At 39.7% G+C, this 20,671-nt stretch overlaps 1 protein-coding gene across 1 annotated transcript in view; it reads right to left on the bottom strand.

The window, feature by feature from the left end:
- Window positions 1-20,671, bottom strand: part of MED13L (mediator complex subunit 13L) — a 180,243-nt gene that overhangs the window by 73,395 nt on the left and 86,177 nt on the right. The window contains exons 3-4 of the mRNA XM_058851285.1: window positions 9,886-9,970; window positions 5,523-5,606 (exon numbers count right to left, since the gene is read on the bottom strand). Of these exons, the coding sequence (XP_058707268.1) occupies window positions 5,523-5,606; window positions 9,886-9,970 (169 nt within the window). The remainder of the gene's footprint in view (window positions 1-5,522; window positions 5,607-9,885; window positions 9,971-20,671) is intronic.

Raw genomic sequence — 20,671 nt, 5'->3', positions numbered from 1 at the left:
GAAAATATTGGTTTATTACTTTCATTATTAAATAAAAAAAAAAACCCAAACAATAAAAAACCAACTGAATACCGAATACCCCTTAATTTATAGCTTATCTAGAAGGTTACTTCGGTGATAAAGTGCATGAACATTGAGACATTCAGTCCAAAATGCTTTTATCCTGCACAGTGCACTAATATTTTCAATCAAGAATTTTACATACAAGGGTCCAGAAATACAAACACACAAAATAATCCAAGACTACTAGTAGCATATATAAGAATAGTTGTTAAAAGGGTGTTGTTTGAAGAGCATTTTCCCTAACCATCTTAATAGTATCCTTAAGTAACCCTAAGCTGCTAATAATATTTTGCTGGCTTTGCCCGAAGAATGCATGAGAAAACACGTATTTTAAAATCTCTGTTTTAAAACCATTCCTTCTGCTAAAATACAAATGCAGACTATATTACACTGGGTACATTACACAATATTTCAGAGTAAGTAAGAGTTAATTCAGCTTTAGCACACACAAGATTACCAATTAAAGTAACACCAGCCACAGATATAACACACCAACTTGGTGTATGGTTTTACTGAAACCATAAGTAATCCTCAGAAGAAACTCAGCAAAGATGAACATAAAATTTCAGAACTTAAACCTCGCAAATATGAAAATATTTCTCTGGGAAATAAGCCTCTTAAACTGAAATAGAAAAGCTTATTTTTACAGAGGTACAAAGAATTATAGGAAAATACACAGTATTTCTTATTACTCCGTATTTCTATCACATTTATTTTGACAAGTCAGGAATAAGAACACATTATTTAAAATTAAGTCAGATTGATTTTTATTATTTTCCTGCCTGGTCTTTCCTCATTTATAATGGTGTTGGCAATACTGTACATATATGTTAATACAGCATCACTAGACAGCATTTTCAAGACACATTTATGATCACGTTACTGAATTTTGAAAGATGGCTAAAATACAAGTACACAAATGTGCAGAACTAAAATAATTTGTAAGACTTTTTCTCAAAGTCAATGAAATAAAACCCTCCTCACTGCATCACAGCAAACTGTACCTGCACAATCAGTTACTTTTTCTCAGCTGAGGAATTCAAATCTTCATAAAAATTTAAATAGAGCACTTTAACTTATTTTACTGTGCTTTTACTGCACTATGTCACCATGTAATGAAACACCTGAGTGCCATTTGCCAGAAGACATTATATGTGCCAGGAGAAAAGCTCTATGTGGGATTCAGCCAAGGTGCTCCAGTGCTTCCACTGGTTCCCAACTGCTCCTGGCACAGCAGTTCCTCTCCAGGGCTCCCCAAACCTGATGTTTTCATGTGAAGACACTGACCTGACTGGCAGGAGCTCCTGGCATGGCACAAAGCAAATGCAGCTTGCAACAATGCTCAGTGCCAACTCTGGTACACTGATTTAGGTAATCCCTGGATGAGTCCTAATGGCTACTCCCAGGAAATTGAAGGCAATGATGATTTCAAGGATCTGAGAGAGGCAGCAGTGCTTTAAGTGTCTGCAGTCTTCAGGTTTTGATGGCACTGATTAATGCCCAGTTTACATGCTCACGAAGAAGTGGACACAGTTATTGACCAAAACTGGTTGTGGATGCACTGACTGAGCTGTTACAGAGAGAAAAGTTTCTGGATTAGGTCTACAGGAGGAGAGCTGACATGGAATGCTCTAGATACTTATTAAGTTATCCATGCACTCATAACTCAAAGATTTCTGTGTTCCAGCACATCACATGAGGTTGTCAAGTATGGAACAGTGACAACCAGAAACCTGTTTGGGAACTGCAATCCCAGAGCTGCATGTCCCTGCAGCCTGACTGCAACCCCACTGCCCCATCCATGCTGGTCCTCAGAGGGCACAGGAGCTGCCTACCCCATTCCTACCTGCCAGCCCTCACAGAGTAACAAGGAGAGGAACAACCTCTAATTCTAAATATTCTACTGATGGAGTAGTTTTCTTCTTAAGGCTAAAAAAACCCAGCCCAGAGGGCATGACCCATAATTATTTAAGCTACAAAAAGCAACCATTATTTTTTCATGTGTTCTTTACGTTGAATTTAATTATAAACAGCTTAACAACTTAAGCTGCTCATACAGTTCAAAACAAACTGATTTTCCCCCAATTTCCTACACACTAAGAAAACAATCACTAAAACAATCAGCAAACATCCTTACATATGATGGTCAAGTTTTTTTATTTCTTCAGTAAGTTGTTTAACACTTCATTGTGGTACCAGAAAAAAAAAACCCATACAGACTGTGAGAATGAATTTTCATCATATAATAAAAGGTACTACCAATGCCTTGGATCAGACAAGTTCTGTGAACTCCAAACATACAGATCTCCTTTGGAAAGCTGAGTGAAAAAATAATCAAGTTTGCTATTTCCCATCAGTAGCGTGAAACCTATTTTAGACACACTGCTGTAGGGTGACAATAAAATGCGCAGAATTATTTAGAAAGTGACACATAATACTGAAGATACTTGGGAAAGGAAACCCACAAGTTCTACACTAAACTTCCTGTTAAAAGCATCTGGTCTGCGCTGAAAGCAAAACCAAACACAAGCATACAGGGATCTGTCTGGAACTCCCTCTGCTGTTCCCTCAGTCCTTCTGGAAGAGCAGGAAAGCCCATCCTGCACTCCGTTTCCAGCACTGCCTGAGAAGGCAGGCCAGGCCCTCTGTTGTTCTTAGGCCTCCCTCTCACATCTCAGCATAAGTAGGTCACGGCCACTGCCATGCTCCACTTCATCTTTGACTTCATTCTGAAATCACAGCCCTCCCATCCTTCTCCTTTAATGCCATTCACAAAAACCACAGGCCCTGAAGGACTTTACTCCTTGAAAGCCAGCCTGTGATTTTCAACTCCTTCCCTGGTCATTTACACTCAGCCCAGGATTTCTCAGTGTATTCCTGAGAATGGTATTAGTAACTCTGGACATTGGAAACTTGAGATGAGCAACTCTGCTGCAAGCAAAAATGAACAAAAGCAGACTTTAAGAGATAGAAGATTCTAACTCTTTAGCAGAAAGACACCTGCTGGTTTCCACCATTCAAGGGGGGGATATATCCATACAGATCTCTTTCCACACTCAAAGAGAACAGAGCAGGTGTTTTCAACAGGGATTACTTCTTACCAGACCCCAATCTGATCACGGTACACACATGCTATTTATTTCTATTACTTTATATAATAACACAGCTTTAAGTAATATTTTATAAAATGCCTTTTTTTTTGGTTATGAAGGTTTTATGTTAAAATATCTAAACACTCTCAGTTGGCCTCTTTTTCCTGTGACTATTCCTTATTGCTTTATCTAGAACAAGCTGCTGCTTAGAGGAAGACCTCCACAAAGAATTTATCTGGAATTAACATGAATCAATTTGTGAAGATAGCTTTTTGTGCTATGCTGAAAAAGAAAGCTTAAAAGATTAAATTTAAGGTGTCTGGACAGATTAGTCCTCAAAGCCTCCTTCTACTTGTTGCTACTGTCCACAATTGACTCTACTGTCCACTTTTACAGTTTTTACTGCAATCTTCAAGGAAGATTCATTAATTTCATGTTATATTTATAGAAAAAAAAATAATAACCTGAAACTACACAAAACCTATTTCAAATTAGGCAGTCATTATTGCTAAATAAACACTTTTGAGATCGTGTGTATCCAAAGGATCTATAGCGACATGAACTTCATAAAAGTAAACAGAGAAACCAATACTGCCCCAACCAACAACAAACATTATCTTCTTCAAATCAAGAGTGCACCCTCCAATCCTAAAACCCTCAGTGTCAGATTTATATATGGAATACTTTAATCACTGAGTTCAACATGAACTCGGATTTTGTGACATTTTCCAGGCCAGATTTCTTTATGTGCAGACTGCACTTCTGTTTACAAATGCAATTATCCCCTACAGAACCCTCACTGTGCAGGTTGATATGGTGTTACACACATGTAAATCAGACACAGGACTTACTAATCTGTCAGAATTCTAAGGTGATATTACCTCCCACGGCAGTGCTGCTGCTGTTTTTGACAGACATCATCTACTGTATCAGATGCTTAATTTATTAAATTGATACACACCAGGAACAGGCAGGAGACTCACAAGCACATTTAATCTAAGCACTCAGGCTGCAGTGACGTGGATAAAACAAACAGCTTTTGCTGAAAGGAGCTGCCTCTCTTTTCCAGAAACTGGAATTGACCCCTACTTACGTCCCTTAAGGGAATTAATCTTCCAGAAAATTAAGCTGATGTTAGTATGGTCAGAAAAGCAGCAGAGAAAACACAAGGGAGAAAGGTGGTTACACACAGCCAGGACAGGGGAAGGTATGGAAAAAACTGTGCCTTTCCATGGCTCCTTGCCATTAGAACAATGTGAAATCCAAGGTGACACACACACAGTGTCAGCCACAAAATAAACAGAAACAAAATAGGTAACTCCAAGCTACGTTAACACTTCATGTTTTAGAAAGGAGACAAATCCATGGTTAACTCCTGCATTCTCTCAAAACCAAATGCTGTTTCTAAGCCACTGGTTTGCACCAAGTTTGCTACAGAAGAAATCCAATGGTCTGTAGCATTGCACTGTAACATTTCTGCAGCTAAACCTTGCAGTGAGATCATGACGAGAGGGAGAAGACAGGTCTGATGCAAAGGATGATTTCCGCCTGTCCCCACCCTGCCATCAGATGCTGTGTGACTGCAGCTACGCTGGACGGATGAAGAAGTTGCCACCCCACTTCATCTCCACTGCTCATTACCTTCAAATCTCCCAGCATAACTGTGTGTTTAGTCACTTCCTAACCCAGTTCTGTCAAAATGATTCCCGTTAGAAAATCTGCGTTTCAGCTTAACTCAGATTATTTTTGACAGAACTTGTTTAGCGGATGACTATAAATGCAAGTACCAGAAGATCTGAGAACATTGTAACCTTTAGAGCTCAGAGAGGAAATAGCGAGCAGTGGAGCCAGCTACCCCTGTTCCACGGCTGTGTTGCTGTGGGAGAAGCACATTAATCACTCCTATAGGTCTGATCTGTCAGCCTGCCTGAGCAGGGAAACTGTGTATTGAGGGAGGCATCTTTAAAGAAAATAAATCAAGAAATCTATTGACTACTTATTTTACTGCTTAAAATGTCAGGTTGGGGTTTAGTGTCCAGAAATTAAAATAATTCGTTATAACTGCTTGCAATTCTGCTGTATAATGAGAGGAAAAGGCAGATGCTGCTCAAAAGATATTAATAAATGTGACATTTCTGTGGAGCTAATGGATAAATACCAACCTCGCCTTCTTATCTTAAATTATCATAACAAGGCCTGAAAACTTAATTGCTTTCTATGTCTTACTGATGTGAACACGGCATCTGTGTTTTTACTTGTTACATGGCAAAAAAAGTGGGAAAACTACCACCAAAATGAAGCATCCAATTACCATCACACAATCCACAACACTGACAGAAGCAGGATTTGATGTAGAGATGTCCTTACCTTTTATTAACAGGCTTTTCATCCTTGTCATAGGGCCGTATGAACCATTTCCCAATTCTAACGAAGTTTTTGTCCATCAGGCATCTAGAAAACAATTACAGCAACAATTACTAATTACATCTTAAAGCGTAATTAAAAGGAGTCTTTGAATACAGCGACTCTTAGGGATTAGGCAGATGAATTTCAATCAGAATGAAATAAAAGTTTGTTCCATTTTTTGTTTTCCCATATCAGTCATAGAAAATCCCTGTCCCATCTCATGACACTGCCACTGATGCTGAACTTCACACGTGCATTTTCCCCTCACCTTTGCCACAATCTTTTCCACTCTGTGCTACTCTTTTTGCTGACTGATCCCTCATTCTATTTTTCATACTCCTCTTCTTGAACAAAGGCCATTTATTTGTACAAGTTCTTTTCTATACAGTCTTTCAGATTTCAGATGATAAAGAATATGCATTCCCATATTTTTGGCATGAAAATGGTATAGTAAAGAAATGACAGAAAATTGCATTAAGGAAATATTAAAAATGATACAATTTTCCCTTCACATGATCCCCAGCATGATTTCAGGTGCTGAGACTCCCATAATTACTGCTTCCTCTGTCAGAAAACCTCACTCCATCAAATATACTCCCACATCACCAAAAGCAGAGCAATAAATTCCATTCTCTGTGGTCCCTTTCAAAGTCCACAGTTTCTTTTTAGAAACTGCATATTCCTCTTTAAGCAAACCCCAACAGTGAGGACAAAGTGATCAATACCCAATTGAAATGGACACATTAGGGAGTGCCTGGTGCCTTTCTAGGTCCACCTGTGCAGATGAATCACAGGAGCAATTTGCCAACCCTGAATATGCCTCATACATTAAACATGTACCTGAACATGCTGCCCAAGGGACCACACACAGAAATTCATAATTAAGGCGTATTTTTCAGTAAGGTAAATAATATGCTTCAAAAATTCTGTAAAACTGGTTATTTGTTGCTAGTGGTTTATACACCATTACAAGTAATACGCAAACCTTGCCCATACATTTCACATCTATTCAGTATTTTTTATTTCAAAGAAGGAACTGGATTTTTACACTCTTTTAAGTTTTCCAATAGTTTATTTCTATAGCAGCTGCTAGAGATTAGCCAAAACAAAGGAGAAAAAAATTAAAAATCGCATGAAACTTTCTGGGCAAGTACATTCTGCAAGGTTCAAAAAAGCTGTGTGATCTACACTTCAAAACATACCTAGAAGACACAGATAGGAAATGGACAACTGACAATGTAAATGCTAATATGCTCCCAGTTTTTCTGTATAAACTTGGCAGGACTTCCCAAAGTTAAAGCTGAAGAAAATTCTACCAGCATTTTATCAATTAAAGCAAAAATAATCCACTTTAGTTGAATAACCAATATCTTAAACTGAGTATGAAAGCTAAGGCAGCAAAGATCTAAAGACATTGGTAGAGGGGGAAAAAAAAGCTTCAGCAACTATTTCCCTAGGAAATATTTGCTATCAGAGAGTCTGTCAGAGCCAGCATGTTTTATACAAACAAAAGGAAGTCTGTGAAGTTTACATCAGATCCTTAAAGAAAATAATCTGTAGTAGCAAAAAAATGTAATAAACTCTTCCCCATCACACAACCTTCAATGCCACATTGCTGTGTCTTACCACAGCAGGTTTAACTGCCTCAAACTAATGCTGCTTTCCTAGAAAAAAAGTCTTCATGGGAAGATTTGTCCTTAAAAATCAGTCAACCCTACATGCTAAACTAAATCACGGGTTATTTAAGGAATAATCCCATATAAAATCAGAGCCATGCCTGCAGCAGTGCAGATCTCAGATGCGGCCGGGTGGGCAGTTAATGATAGTAAGGTTATTTTTGCTGTATAAGCATTAAAGGTAACTAGTCTTTCACAGTGAGCTGTAACAATGGACTTGTGTAAAAAAACCCCAATATATAGTCATAAAAAGCAGTTATTTAATGATAGAAGGACATGAAACACCCCTCAGGCCCTGGCTTCTCTCCCTCCTCAGGGCTGGGCGATGCCTCCCTCAGCTGTGCAGCTGTTTCAGCACTTCACTGGCATACCTCCTGTATTTCTGATTTTCCCATGAAAAAATGACCTGCCAAGGGCACACCAATGGTTACGAAACGATACCGGCAATATTTTGAGTACTCATCCCTCAAATCTTGTAATGTTTTCTATACTGCCAATTAGCATAAACTGAAGATCAGTGTGGGTACAGAGGAGAGGGAAAAAAAAGAAAAAGGAAAAAAAAATCAAAAAACCCCCACAACCAGTTGTGTAAAGGCCCTTTTTCTTGCCTTTGCCAGGGTTAGGTAAAAGCAGACGCTGTTGCTCCCTCCCTGCCCCGTGCTGTCCCCACAGGTCCCTCAGGCTCCTCCATGAGGGGCCGCTCCCCCCTCACGGTTCCTCCTCTCGCCATTTCCCTCCCGCCACGGCCGATCCCCCTCAGCCTCTAGCAAAATAAACACGAAATAAACCCCAAACCCCACAAAACAGCAACCACCGGCACCGGCACCGGCACCGGCCCTGACTGATGGGCCAGAAACGCGTTCGAGCCTTCTGCTTTATTAAAGGGGCTTTTCCTAAACACAGGGGAAAATAGAGCTTTAAAGTGCTATTTAATAAAGCCTGCACCCATGTTGCTATTACTTTAAATGAAGTAATTATGATGTTAAGTTCAGATTTGGTATGGCAGGAAGAAAAAAAAGGAAAAGAAATATAAAAAGTTAATAACTTGAAGTAAATTCAACTATGAAACTGTAAAAATTGCGGTAAGCTGAGCAGCGAGAAGATGTTCATGTCCAAGGCTGGGTCTGCAGCAGGAGTTGTATCAGCTTATCATGACATGAATCATATCAGCATATCATAACATTTATCATATCATCTTATCACAACATTAATCATATCAGCTTATCGTGACATGAATTGTTTCAGTTTATCAGGACATGAACTGAGGCTCTCTGCAACTACTGCTGGAAGAAAAAGACTTTCCAGTCACAGCTGGACAGAACAGTTCCACTGACACTGCCAACTGATTTCAATTAAGCTATATTAAAAAAAAATAAATTTATTTCACAAGTTTTAAGAGATCTAAAGAATAAAATTAGCCACTTTACACTTAGAAGTCAACTGGCTGGGTACCACAGATTAATAAATACATATCACATTTATTTTCCTTTTTATACTATAAAGCTACAAAAGAACTAATGAACATTCTAAACTTGGAATTTAATTTTTATACTTTTCTTCATTCTAAGTAGCCTACAATTTTTATAAAAATACCCTAAAGAGACTGATGGGATAGAAAACAGGGACTAAAACAACTAATCCTTTGTACCTGCAAATATGCACACAGGTAATTCGGCCACCCCATGGAAACACAGCCTCAGGAACATAATGCAAACCTCATTACCAGTAAATCTACATCAAAGCAAACAGGACACTAAATGAGACAAGATGAAAGTGTTTTCCATTTGCTTAGTTTCTGAAAGGAAATATATCCAAGGCTGCATTCTACAAAATTACTGCAACACAAAGGTGCATTCTATTTTGTTGTTGTTGTTATTAGTATTATTATAACCTCAGAGAAAGTGGGAATAGTCTAATGACATTTAATTCTAAGAAGCTATCCAAATTTGTAAGAACTAGGATGCAGAACAGGAAAGTGATGATGACCTGAAGAACTGCAGAAACAGAAAGAATAAAATTATATAGCCCAAGATGCCATGTCCCACTCAATAGGCCTAAGAACAAGATAATCTTCAGTAATATTAAAAATTGATAGCTGGATTAAGAAGAAAAAGGCCTAAGTGTATTAACTAATCACAGAATAACTGCAGTAAAGTCATACATATATATGGCTCATCAGAGCCAGGAACTGTTAAGCTTCACCCTGAATATTGTGCACAAATGTAGTCAAATTTTAACATGCATGTAACCAGGATAATTGAGAGAAGAGAGGTAAGAGCTTTTAAGATATGTATCATTTAACCTCATCAAGGCACTGAAGGTCAGATACAATTACATTCTCTAAGCACTTCCAGAAGGTGGAAACTTCCCTTTTTTTTGGCTTTTAAAACAGCTCCTTAGCAAAAATCCGAGCAGAAATATGTATCAACATTATTGTTTGTATGAGTGTTTAGTTTGTACAGTGTTTTATGATAAACTTCCAGTGTCAATGACTTAAGAGATCCATCTCTATCCTGTTCTCTTGGATTCAAGGTCTAACTCTAAAAAAACGTAGTTTAAGATCCATAATAATATAATTGCTCTACACGTATCCCGTATGATTTTAAGTATCAAAGTGAAATATTTGAAAGCCCTAGAGTTTTTCTTACCTTTCCAGCAGATTATGAATGGCTTTGAAGAGCAGGGTCCTACACTCATAGGAAAGTCCATTCTCCCAGAATCCTTCTTCCACCACTACAAAAACACAAAATGTCAACATGCTCAGAATAGGGACATACAAACATTTATCCAAAACATATCTTCCACAGCTTTAATTTTCAAAGTAGCATGTTTCATTAAACTATTTCAACTATTACCTATATCACCCAAGCAGCTTTAATCTTTACTTGCCGAAGATGCAGCCTTTGAATTTAAAAAAAAAAAAAAAAAAAAAAAAAAGCAAACACAAAAGCATAAAAGCAAACCCATTTGTTTGTAGTATTCAAGTACAGGGGTGAGGAATGCACAATCATTCTTATCCACCACTGCTGAGAGATCCTTTAAAACTTAACCACAGATGCCGACAATCAAGAAACAAAGTGAATCATTAAAGGTGTAAAATCAATTTACATAACTGAAACAACATGAAACGACTCCTCTGAACCTCTCGCTGTCACACTCAAGTGCAATTCCTCCGTTGTACTGACTTCAACTATTGCAGTTTTAGCAATACACAGCAGATTTTATACCAAAATAAAAACTGTACACTCAGTACCGAACTGCAGAGCTTTTAGAGTTTAAAAAAGTAAGTCTAATTATCTCTCATAGTAGAGTGCAGCCTGAATTAGTCACCTGACAGACAAACCTCAAAAATATCTGCTGTCCTTACTCATGGCTTTTGGGTGCTAAAACTACCAGGAGTAGCACTATTTCTGGTATGCCTGTACCAGATTCTAAATCTTACTCAGGCAGAAGATGTAGAGTAAAAACAGATGATAAAACAAGTTTTTCAAGGAGTAAGAATTCGTTAATTGTTTTGTCATTTCAATTTTACAGGAATAGTCGGCAGATCTTTAAAAGTGCAAACATAAAAATCTACTGCACGTTAAGCACTGAATACTTCACACCTCTCCCCGGCCAATTTGCAGGACGAGACCTCCCAGCAGCGCGTCTATGGCACAGAGATGATTATCTCAGTATAGTTTACAACCATGTTTAAAGGCAAACTTCTAAGGAGTTTGTGCACCATGGAAAATATCAATATTGCCAGCAGCCTTCAAAGCCTCGAGCCACTGTTCTGCTGCCTCTCCAGGAGCTGTAACTCACACACTCAGACAAGAAAAGGCACATTTTTTTGCATGTGCAATGTTGTGATATGCTAATGTCGGTAACAGAGCCTCTCCGTGCAGAATGGAAAAGCCAGGTTTTAGTACCTAAATCACCTTTATCGGACAGCACAGGACTTGCCGGGAGAATGGTGACGCAGACCTGTGCCCCTGGGCACAAGCAGCAGCCAAGGAGCTTTTCCTCAGAAACCACTGCAAGCCCTTTAATGCTTGCAAGCCCTCCCTGACACTGAGGATGTAATGGGTCATGGCTATTTACTGCACAGAACTCCTCGGCTTTCATGGGTAAAACACTGCGCTTAAGGAACTCAGAACCCCTGTGAACGGCCAGAACTATTGATGTATAAATTCTCAACAGCTCAGAACTAGTGAAGCCCCAGAAGCTGCAAGGCAGGTACAGTCTTGCAGTTAAAAATTACATAATCCTCAAATATATGAAAAGTTACAGATTAGTTACACTGTGAGAGATCACACCTGCATGAAAATTCAGTATTTAAATTAAAAATCAAATTTTTGGACAACATCATGAAGTCAACAGAACCTGTAAAAGTCAAAATAAATTCACTTTTACACAGCAGTGAGCTCTTGTCCAGTTTCACCCTATCCTAGCTTGTACTGCCACTATTGCCCCTACTTTAGGAACTTCATGGAAAATAGGGGAGACAAGAATCAAGTCTTTGATTTTACAGGAAAGTTTCCACCACCAGTTCTGAAATTCTCAGTCCTAACCCCTAACCTACTCCCAGGTATACACAGCAGACTAACGGGACCTTGTCACATTTTATATCCTCTCTCAGAACTATTTTCTGCAAGTATGATTTTGCCATTTCAGAAGAATTCAGATCAGATCACACTGCTTTACACCACTGAATGTAATATTCTGTAGAGCTGGGATAATTTGAATCCAAAATTATTTTTTGTCTGGACATCACCTGTATTCTTTTCCCTGCTCAGGTTCCCTAGGCTACCCCAGTCTGTTATTCCTCCACAATGCCAGACATGAAAGCACTACATATCCCAGCAGGAGGGATTGGATGAGGGAATGGAAGCTGGCAGCACTCCCCCTCCCTACCCACCACCACAACTGCATCCATGGCTGTCCTGCACTCAGCAGGCTGGGAGGAAGGTGTCCAAAATCCTAGGAAAAGCAGGGAAAAAGCAATGTTAACGTTGAAGCCAAGTCCCAAAGGTCAAGTGTGCCATGAGGTCAGACTGGCTGAGGAGCATCAGTGGAGTGGGACAGGGAAAAGGGGAAAGTCTAGACTGGTATCAATCCTCCATATTCTAATTTTCCAAACTGCCTTTCTTAGTACACAGAATTCACATAAATTATATATGAAATGGAAATAAAATTACTTCCCTATTAAATTTAACTCTAAGCATATCATAAGACATTGCCATAACCATTTTCCTATAATAAATAATGCCTCTAATTCCCAGATATATTAAAGCACTATACTTACTGTAATTATCTCTAATGCTTCTTTATCCTACTAAAAAAGTACATCTTACAATTAAGAGCATGTACATATGTCTGATGCCATAAAAATGAGGAGGAAAAATTAGAAGTGCAGCATTTTACTTCCTCTCTGCTCTTTGGCTTCCTGATCCAGATTCCACAAGGAAAGTGTTGAAATGACTGGAGCAAGTTACAACTTCAGGATGCATATGGTGACCAATAAAAAAGCTTGGCAAAACACTAAAAATTAGACTATTCCCTGTAAATTCCAAAGTTCCTGACACTTATAATTTAACTATATTTTAGATTTTGAAGAGTATTTTAAATTCCTTATAGCAAATTGAATCCTAGAAAATAGTCTCTGTCTGTCTACATGATGATTTCTAATGCTTTTAACACTCCAAACGTTCAGCTCCAGCCCCCCTCAGCTTTCCCATGCTCCTGATAGCATTTCCAGGCACAGCCAGCAGAACACAGGTGCTGCACAGGTTCCAAAACACGGGAGCACCTCTGGCCTGTCCTGGACACGTTTTTGTTCCTTCAGTTGAAATATTTCTCTTTAGACACAACAAATGTGACACTGAACAACAGCTGTGAAAGGCATCTTCCAAACCAGAGAACTTCTAGGACAGATGGAATGTTTTAGTGAGGGAAAGCACAACAGAGCACAAACTCCATTTTCCTCCATGGAAGTCAGAGCAGAGGACAAGAGTTTGGAGAGGCAGCAAAGCAGAGGGGACAAACTATGGGTCACTGCTTGCCAGGCCATGGGGCTACAAAGCCATGGCTGATGAGAGCCTTGCTTGCAGCAATCCCATCCTGGGCAGGTGTCAGGCTGGGTGACCTCCAGCAGCCCAGGCTCCTTCTCACCAGAGTGATCTGGCAGGTGACTGCTCCTCCACTGGGACTGGTTTATGCACACACATAGCTATAGCCCTGTGTATATATATATATATTTCTGTATATGTTAACTACCCTATCCCAGGCTCAGTACACTCTGGAGAAGGATGACACCTGGGAGAAGCTTTTGCTTTAACAGGCAGCTCATCCCCTTCTCACTGCCCTGCAAGAGAGGGAGAATTTCACCATGTCATTTCTCACCAGCTGCTTTCCTGTAGTTATGTTTTGTTATTTTTTTTTTTAATTAAATCATCTCCCAAAATAAACCAGTAAGTTTATTAATATTCTGCCTCTAAAAATCTGGATTCTCAGAAAAAAATTATCAAGAACAGCAGAAAATCCAAAACAAGAAAAACGTGTATCTGACACTTATAATGGATTACAGTGGAGGTGTTAATCTCACTGCTGGTGTTCAAACAGAATGGGAATTAATCAACAGCTTTCATATATGAAGTTTTTAGGCATTTGCTATGATTTTGTTTTCATAGGTTCAAAAAATGAATAAAATGCTTGTGTTGATTTTTATGTTTATTCTTGCAGATCAGATGTTAAAAGAATGAAAGGCAACTACAATAATTTAGACTTACATGGGAAATTTTTAATTTAAACATACATTAATGAGCAGCTTAGTTGGCTTGGGATCTTTTTTATTTTCAAGTCAGAGATATTAAGGTCTTCAAAGTGTCCAACGATTTTTATGAAGCCAGCCATGTTCTCAAAAAAAAAAGATCCATTATAAAAATTTCAAGGAGAGAAGTCACAGCAAAATATCAAAGCAAATACTTCAATAATTTTAGGTCTCCCAGCAGAGATACTGGAAAGATAATAAGATCTCTGTTCTGCTTCAGTGGCCAAACTGACATATTTTACTTAAAAGAAATATAGGAAGGAAGGAGAGGAGGCAAGTCGAGGCTGTGGCGGCACTGCAGAGACAGTTATACCTTTAAGAAATCTAGCCACCCACATTTTAATAATTCAGGTCACACTGCCTTGTGCAGTTTAAAAGCAGAATTAGTTTCAAAGAATACATATTTCCTCAGAGCTATGTTACATATTTCCTTTTAATGTATCATATTGCAGCAACAGCTGAAATGAACGTCTAGACATCAAAAACAAGGCTTTATTCCCACCTACTGCTTTTTTACCTCAGGCATCAGAGCTAATGAAACCCATTATCCAGAACACTGCCCTCAGTTACCACATTGGCCACTGCAAATATGAAAAAACACTCTGGGACAGCACCAGTTATTCAGCCATTAAAATTACTGAAAATCAATTTCTTGCTGCACACTGCAGAAATACTGATAGATTAAAGCAGGACACATGGGACAAGGAGATTACTTCCAGGGAAGATTACTATGTCAAACTGCTGAGGACGGGGACTTACTCAGCTCCTCAAGATTCACATTCAGAGCAGCACACACTCCCTTCCTAGCCTTTGATATTTTACCCCCTTGTTGCCATGAAATATGAAGGATGTGAGGTTTTTTCCATGTTTTAAAAACACATGGCTAAACAGCTCCAACAACATCAGACATAAAATTACTAAAAGCAAGCATTTAATTTTTCATCTGTATTTTTATTAACGTGCCCTTAGAACAATATTTCAAAAACCAACGAGCATTTTGAAGCATCATTTCTCCTAAAAAATTGAGTTAAGAGAGTAACAACACAATGCAATGGTACATTAATTCTGAAAAACTATATTATACCCATAAAAATCCAATTAAAGACAACGCCATTGATCGATCATTGCTATACTGCCATTGATCACCTTGTAAAATCTGCGTTTGAAGTCATTAGTGATTAAATTGACTTATTACTAAATCAGATTCAACCCACTTAGAGATCTAATTTCCTTGTGCTGGTTATGATCGTAGGGAAATTGTGCTGCTCACTCGTACAGGCCTGAGAATCCATCTTGGCTCCCTTCCCCAAGTCAGCTCATCACAAAATGAACCAAAGCAGTGAAAATGCTCCCCAGAATATTCATTTGTGTTCTCCTATTTCCAAATTGAGGGAATATTCACTGGACATGCACAGAAGCGTTTCCAACCCGCATCCTCCCAAGGTATCCTTAACAGCTTCCAGGAAAATCAGAATATTAATGGAGACCATGCCTGGAGATTGCTGCTCAGGCACGACCCAAGTTTGCATCTCAATGCACCGCAATTTTCGATATAAAAACCAACACTTGCAAGCAGAGTTGACTATGAAACTAAAATTGTTGCACTTCAGAAGGATAAATAAAACCTTCAAAGGCAACAGCTGTTGAATATCACAGGAATACTCCGAGGCTTTAATTGTTGCGCATTGAAACAGAAATTAGCATAATAGCTATTTATTGAAAAACAGATGGTAGGTAACTATCTGCACTTAGATTGTGTTAGCACTACTTAAAGTAATACTTTTATCGCTTCCTCAATCCCAGTAGGTACAGAGTTGTTTTTTATAAAATACACATTAAATGTTACATCCTCTCCCTGGCCCACACACTCACATTCCTGTGCTCCTGCACGGCCTCTCCTGTCTCTCACCGGAGTACACCACAGCCAGATCTTCACAGGGACAGTTTCTCAGCAGCTTGGTTAACCAAAATTATTATCTATGAAATCAGAACGAGCACTTCTGTGCAATTACAGCCCGAGTCTGCTCTCTGTAGGAACGCAGATGAGCTGTGCAGAGCTGAGCTGCTCGCTCCCGAGACAGGACAGATTCCAAATCAAACCATGGGTTTGCTGTGTGGTTTTTGCTTTGAATGCTTTCTACAATCACCAGAAAGAGTAAAAGGAACAGAAATAAGACATGTGGTTTACACAGTTTCCCAAGGCAAAGCAGGAAGTCATATGCAGTGGGAAACCTGCTCTCACATGCCAGAAAATCCCTCCAATCCCTGATTTACGCTGCTTCATTTGTCCCACCGTGTGTTTGTATTAAGCAGTCTTATTTCCAAGCCACTTTATATTTCTTTGCAGAGGTATTTCCTATAAATGAAAAGCATAATCTTACCAAAAGTGAAAAGGCACTAAAGGTTTGGGAGATTCTCACTATCATTTCCTAAAATGTTCCAGGCTATGGATACCAGTAGAAAAGAAGTATTTTCTTAACTTTACTCCTGGGAGTTTCTAGAATTCCCCCTCACATTTCCAACTCTTCATTTTCCTTTACATCTTCAACTCTTTGGAATAAAGACATTAAAGGTAGTTTGTCAGAAGAACATAAAAGCAACTCAAAAAACTTTGAAGGGAAATTTTCAAAAGTATACTATGCTTTCCTAATCCCAGAAACAACCTGTACTCTCCAAACTTGATCTGCTCTCTTCTTCCCCCTTCCAAATCTCCCAAGTTTTCTTCATTTCCATTTCCAGTGACCACCTGGGCCTTGCACCCATCGTGACCCTCAATTCCAGATATCAGCTGCACCCCCCACTTCTGCCTTTTGATCTCCCCAGGTTGAAAGAATACGGAATTCCTGCAGTGGATGCACAGCAAGGACACTTTCCTCAGCACCATCGATGCAATGAGGAGGACTTTCATTTTTCCTCCGCAGACACAACTGGTGTTTACCAGCACTGATGGGACACTGACTGCATTCCCTGTTCCCAGAGCTCTGCTGGAGGTAACAGAACCTTGAGGTTTGAGGGCAGCGAGTCTCTCCAGAGAAATCAGAGTGACTTTGGCCATTCCCAAGTAACACGGGGCTTGTTCTGAGGAAAACTGCCGTCCCTATTAATCCCTACTTGGAAAGCGAAAGGAGCCCAGAGTCTTCCCTCACTTCCCAAGTATGCAGGACGTCACTGCTGGAGCACAGCTGAGTTCAGAGAGCGGCACCCCTGCCCTTCCACACGGCTCCAGACAGGCGATTCCACTCGGACTCTGCAATCCTGTCCCTTCTTGTTCCCGATCCCAATCCCTCCCAGTGATCCAGCCCCACATCCACAGGGAGCTGTGGCAGCCAGGGCAATCCCAGGAGCTTCCCCCAGCCAAGGGGACATGGACACGAGTCCCTGCCATGGCCAAGGGGACATGGACACGAGTCCCTGCCATGGCCAAGGGGACATGGACACAAGTCACTGCCATGGCCAAGGGGACATGGACACGAGTCCCTGCCATGGCCAAGGGGACATGGACACGAGTCCCTGCCATGGCCAAGGGGACATGGACACGAGTCACTGCCATGGCCAAGGGGACATGGACACGAGTCCCTGCCATGGCCAAGGGGACATGGACACGAGTCACTGCCATGGCCAAGGGGACATGGACACGAGTCACTGCCATGGCCAAGGGGACATGGACACGAGTCACTGCCATGGCCAAGGGGACATGGACATGAGTCCCTGCCATGGGGCCATGTCCCACCACTGTCCGAGGAGCAGCCAGGGAATGAATATCCATCCTCATCCTGCAGGAAGGCAGCTTGGGCAGAATTCCTCGCTGCTTCACAACGTGCTGTGTGCCACAGCCTTTAATCGCTATGTTAAGATGACAGCTGAAGGAAAGACAAAATCGCCAACACATCCAAGGAGACATTCATGGAGAAATCCTGGGTGTAACATGCCCAGACTCCCCAGGCTCTGCTTCCACCCGGCTGGGCTCTGCTCTACAGAACAACAACTGGTGATATTTCCATCTCAGCTGTATGCTGACTTAACCAAACCAACATTTGGGTTTCCGTAATATAAAATTTGAGTTTACCTTTCTGCATAAAAATTAAGAATTGTGCTTATTTTATCTCAGTCCACACTTGCTTTTGGTCCTGTATCACTGCTTGCAGCCACCACGCTCCTATTTTTTTTAATTTTTTTTTTCCCCAACCTAATGGTCATAGAAATAACAATTTTTATTAAAAAAATCTTTTCCTCAACTTACTATAATGTAATGATATATTGTGAAAAAACAAGATTTGGATTTAAGTAAGGGATACATGAAATACTTTTAGAGCAGAATCCTGTGTTAAGTACACATCATGTTCCCCACACAAAATAGCCAAAGGTTGTACATGTGAGCTACAACAATAATTCCATTATACATGGAACATATTAGATAAATCCTCTTCATGTTACTATTTGAAAATAGGAAAAGATATGAATAAGTATATATTTTTTCTAGGTTATAAATAATTTATAGTATCATTTCCAGGTTATAAATGATCAGACTTGATGCTCGTAAATAAAATACTTGAAGAAATATTTTCAAAAGAAAAGACTCTTAGTTTTGAAACAATTTTTAGTAATAAAAAAACCCTGAAAATGCATCTTAAGTTGAGGCATGAAGAACAGCGTAAATGAAATATGTTTTTATAAATGTGCCAGTGAGAACCTTTTCCCTTATATCCTCCTCTTTTTGGAGAGACCAAGAGCCTTCCAAAACCACAGGCACAGAACAAAAACGCAGAACAGACTTCAAAGACAAAACAAGCATATTTTTGTCATTTTGTTTGTTCTTTACTCCCCACAAAACATGCCAAAATACTTTGTGCACTTCTGTAAGAAAATGTTTACTGGAGTTTGCTGCTACTTGAACGGAAGCAAAAGCAAAATAACAGTTCTGTGTTGAGTTCCGCCAGCAAAGGGCCTGAGCTGGAGGCAGCAGAATGTCAAGCAGGTTTTTAAACAGGTTTTTAAATCTATTTTTGTCCTCTGAGGAAGCCAGCAGAGGGAGCTGGCTGGGACCCGGTCTGGGCTCTTCACCCAGGGACTGCTTTTTCAATTAAGAAAAGGATCCGAGATCACACAGGCTAAAAATAAAACTTCAGGGGAAAAAAAATCGACCACGTTCAATAATAAATATATTAGGAGAGAGAAGGTTTGGAGTGGGGACAGTGTAAGTGTCCATATGTGTCCACATGAAACAGCTTTGAAAGCAGAGAAACGTCCTCAAAAAATAATCTGGTCAAATGTGTGATCCCTTGGGAAAGGCTCCAGAAGATCCCTGAAGATCCTGATGTCCCTTATTTCCACTGGCTGAACAGATACTTGCCCCAAACAGGTACTGAAACCTCAGTGTAGGAAAACAACCCCGCTCCCTCCCCATCCCTGTCTCTCCAAGCAGGGAGTACTGCAGATGTCCTTTCAGATGGGGACAGAAAAACAATTTCTTCTGCAGCACATTCTTATTTATAATAATATGTTTGTTTAATCCTGTTTATAAACAGAAGGTATTACAGGGGAAAAATAATGAGGAAGACGCAACATGGCATTGGGAATGGAAAAAACAAATTACTGAGGACTGGAAAGTTGCTCTGAAAAAGAGGAGTCCTTGGAATTCCACACAGTAATAAACTAAATTACAAGATTTTACAGACTGAGACTACCAAGTACTCAGCTTTTCTCATGGTCTTTAAGGCTGAACATATATACAGTAATTATTAATTTAAAGCCAGTCCTGCTCTGTAAGATCTTTCCAATAAGAATCTTTCTTGTGAGAGTTACTGCAAACAAGAACCCAAGTGAGCAGGATTCCCTCGGGGATGAGCAGGCTCCCAGAGGAACACCCAGGAATAGAAAGTTGTGATTTAACTTTCCATTCAGTCAAAAAATGCACTGCAACTTCTGACTTCTCTGCACTTGGAACTCCTTCTAAAGATCACTTTTACAAAATCTGACCACTACAAAAGAATTCCCCTTCCCAGGCATCCCCTGTGCTCACTGCTGGAGTTCTTTCCCATATCCATATTTCAGCAGGAGCCGTCTCCCTCTGCAATGCAAATGCAATATGTTGTTCACTTTACAGGCTGTTGCCATGGATATTAATGTGATGTCATAAATTGTTACATCTTCATTGCAGAAACAAAATGAAAGGGCTTGGAAGCAGGAGAAGAATAAGAACTCATCTAACCAAGCATATTTAAGAATAAGCAACTGTTGTACAAATCACAAAGAAAAGAGAGGCACATAAATATGTATTTTAATTTAGTGTTGAATGTTTCTCAATGTAAGTGCTTCCTAAAAGATTCCAAATTCCCTATTGAATTTTTTACTGGACTGTTACCTGCACAGTGGGACCTCCTCAGCAACAGATGGAACAGCACTTCTAAAATTCAGCTTTTCTACATGGTTGGAAATAAAGTTTTCTGTTGGAAACATCAGTTTCTTAACTCTACTTTAAATTAGCAGGCAGTGGCCAACCATCCCAGCAATGCCAATGTGCTTTTCCTTTCATTCCAGCTACCTTTTGACTGACCAGTTCCATTCATGGCATATGGGCCATAGCAAATACTTAATTTCCAAAAAATCAGAGCTGTGGGCTGCTC

This window comes from Poecile atricapillus, chromosome 16 (assembly GCF_030490865.1).
Source record: "Poecile atricapillus isolate bPoeAtr1 chromosome 16, bPoeAtr1.hap1, whole genome shotgun sequence".
In the NCBI taxonomy this organism is placed as follows: domain Eukaryota; kingdom Metazoa; phylum Chordata; class Aves; order Passeriformes; family Paridae; genus Poecile; species Poecile atricapillus.
Note: the sequence above shows the minus strand (reverse complement) of the source record. Positions and strands in the feature narration are given on the sequence as shown.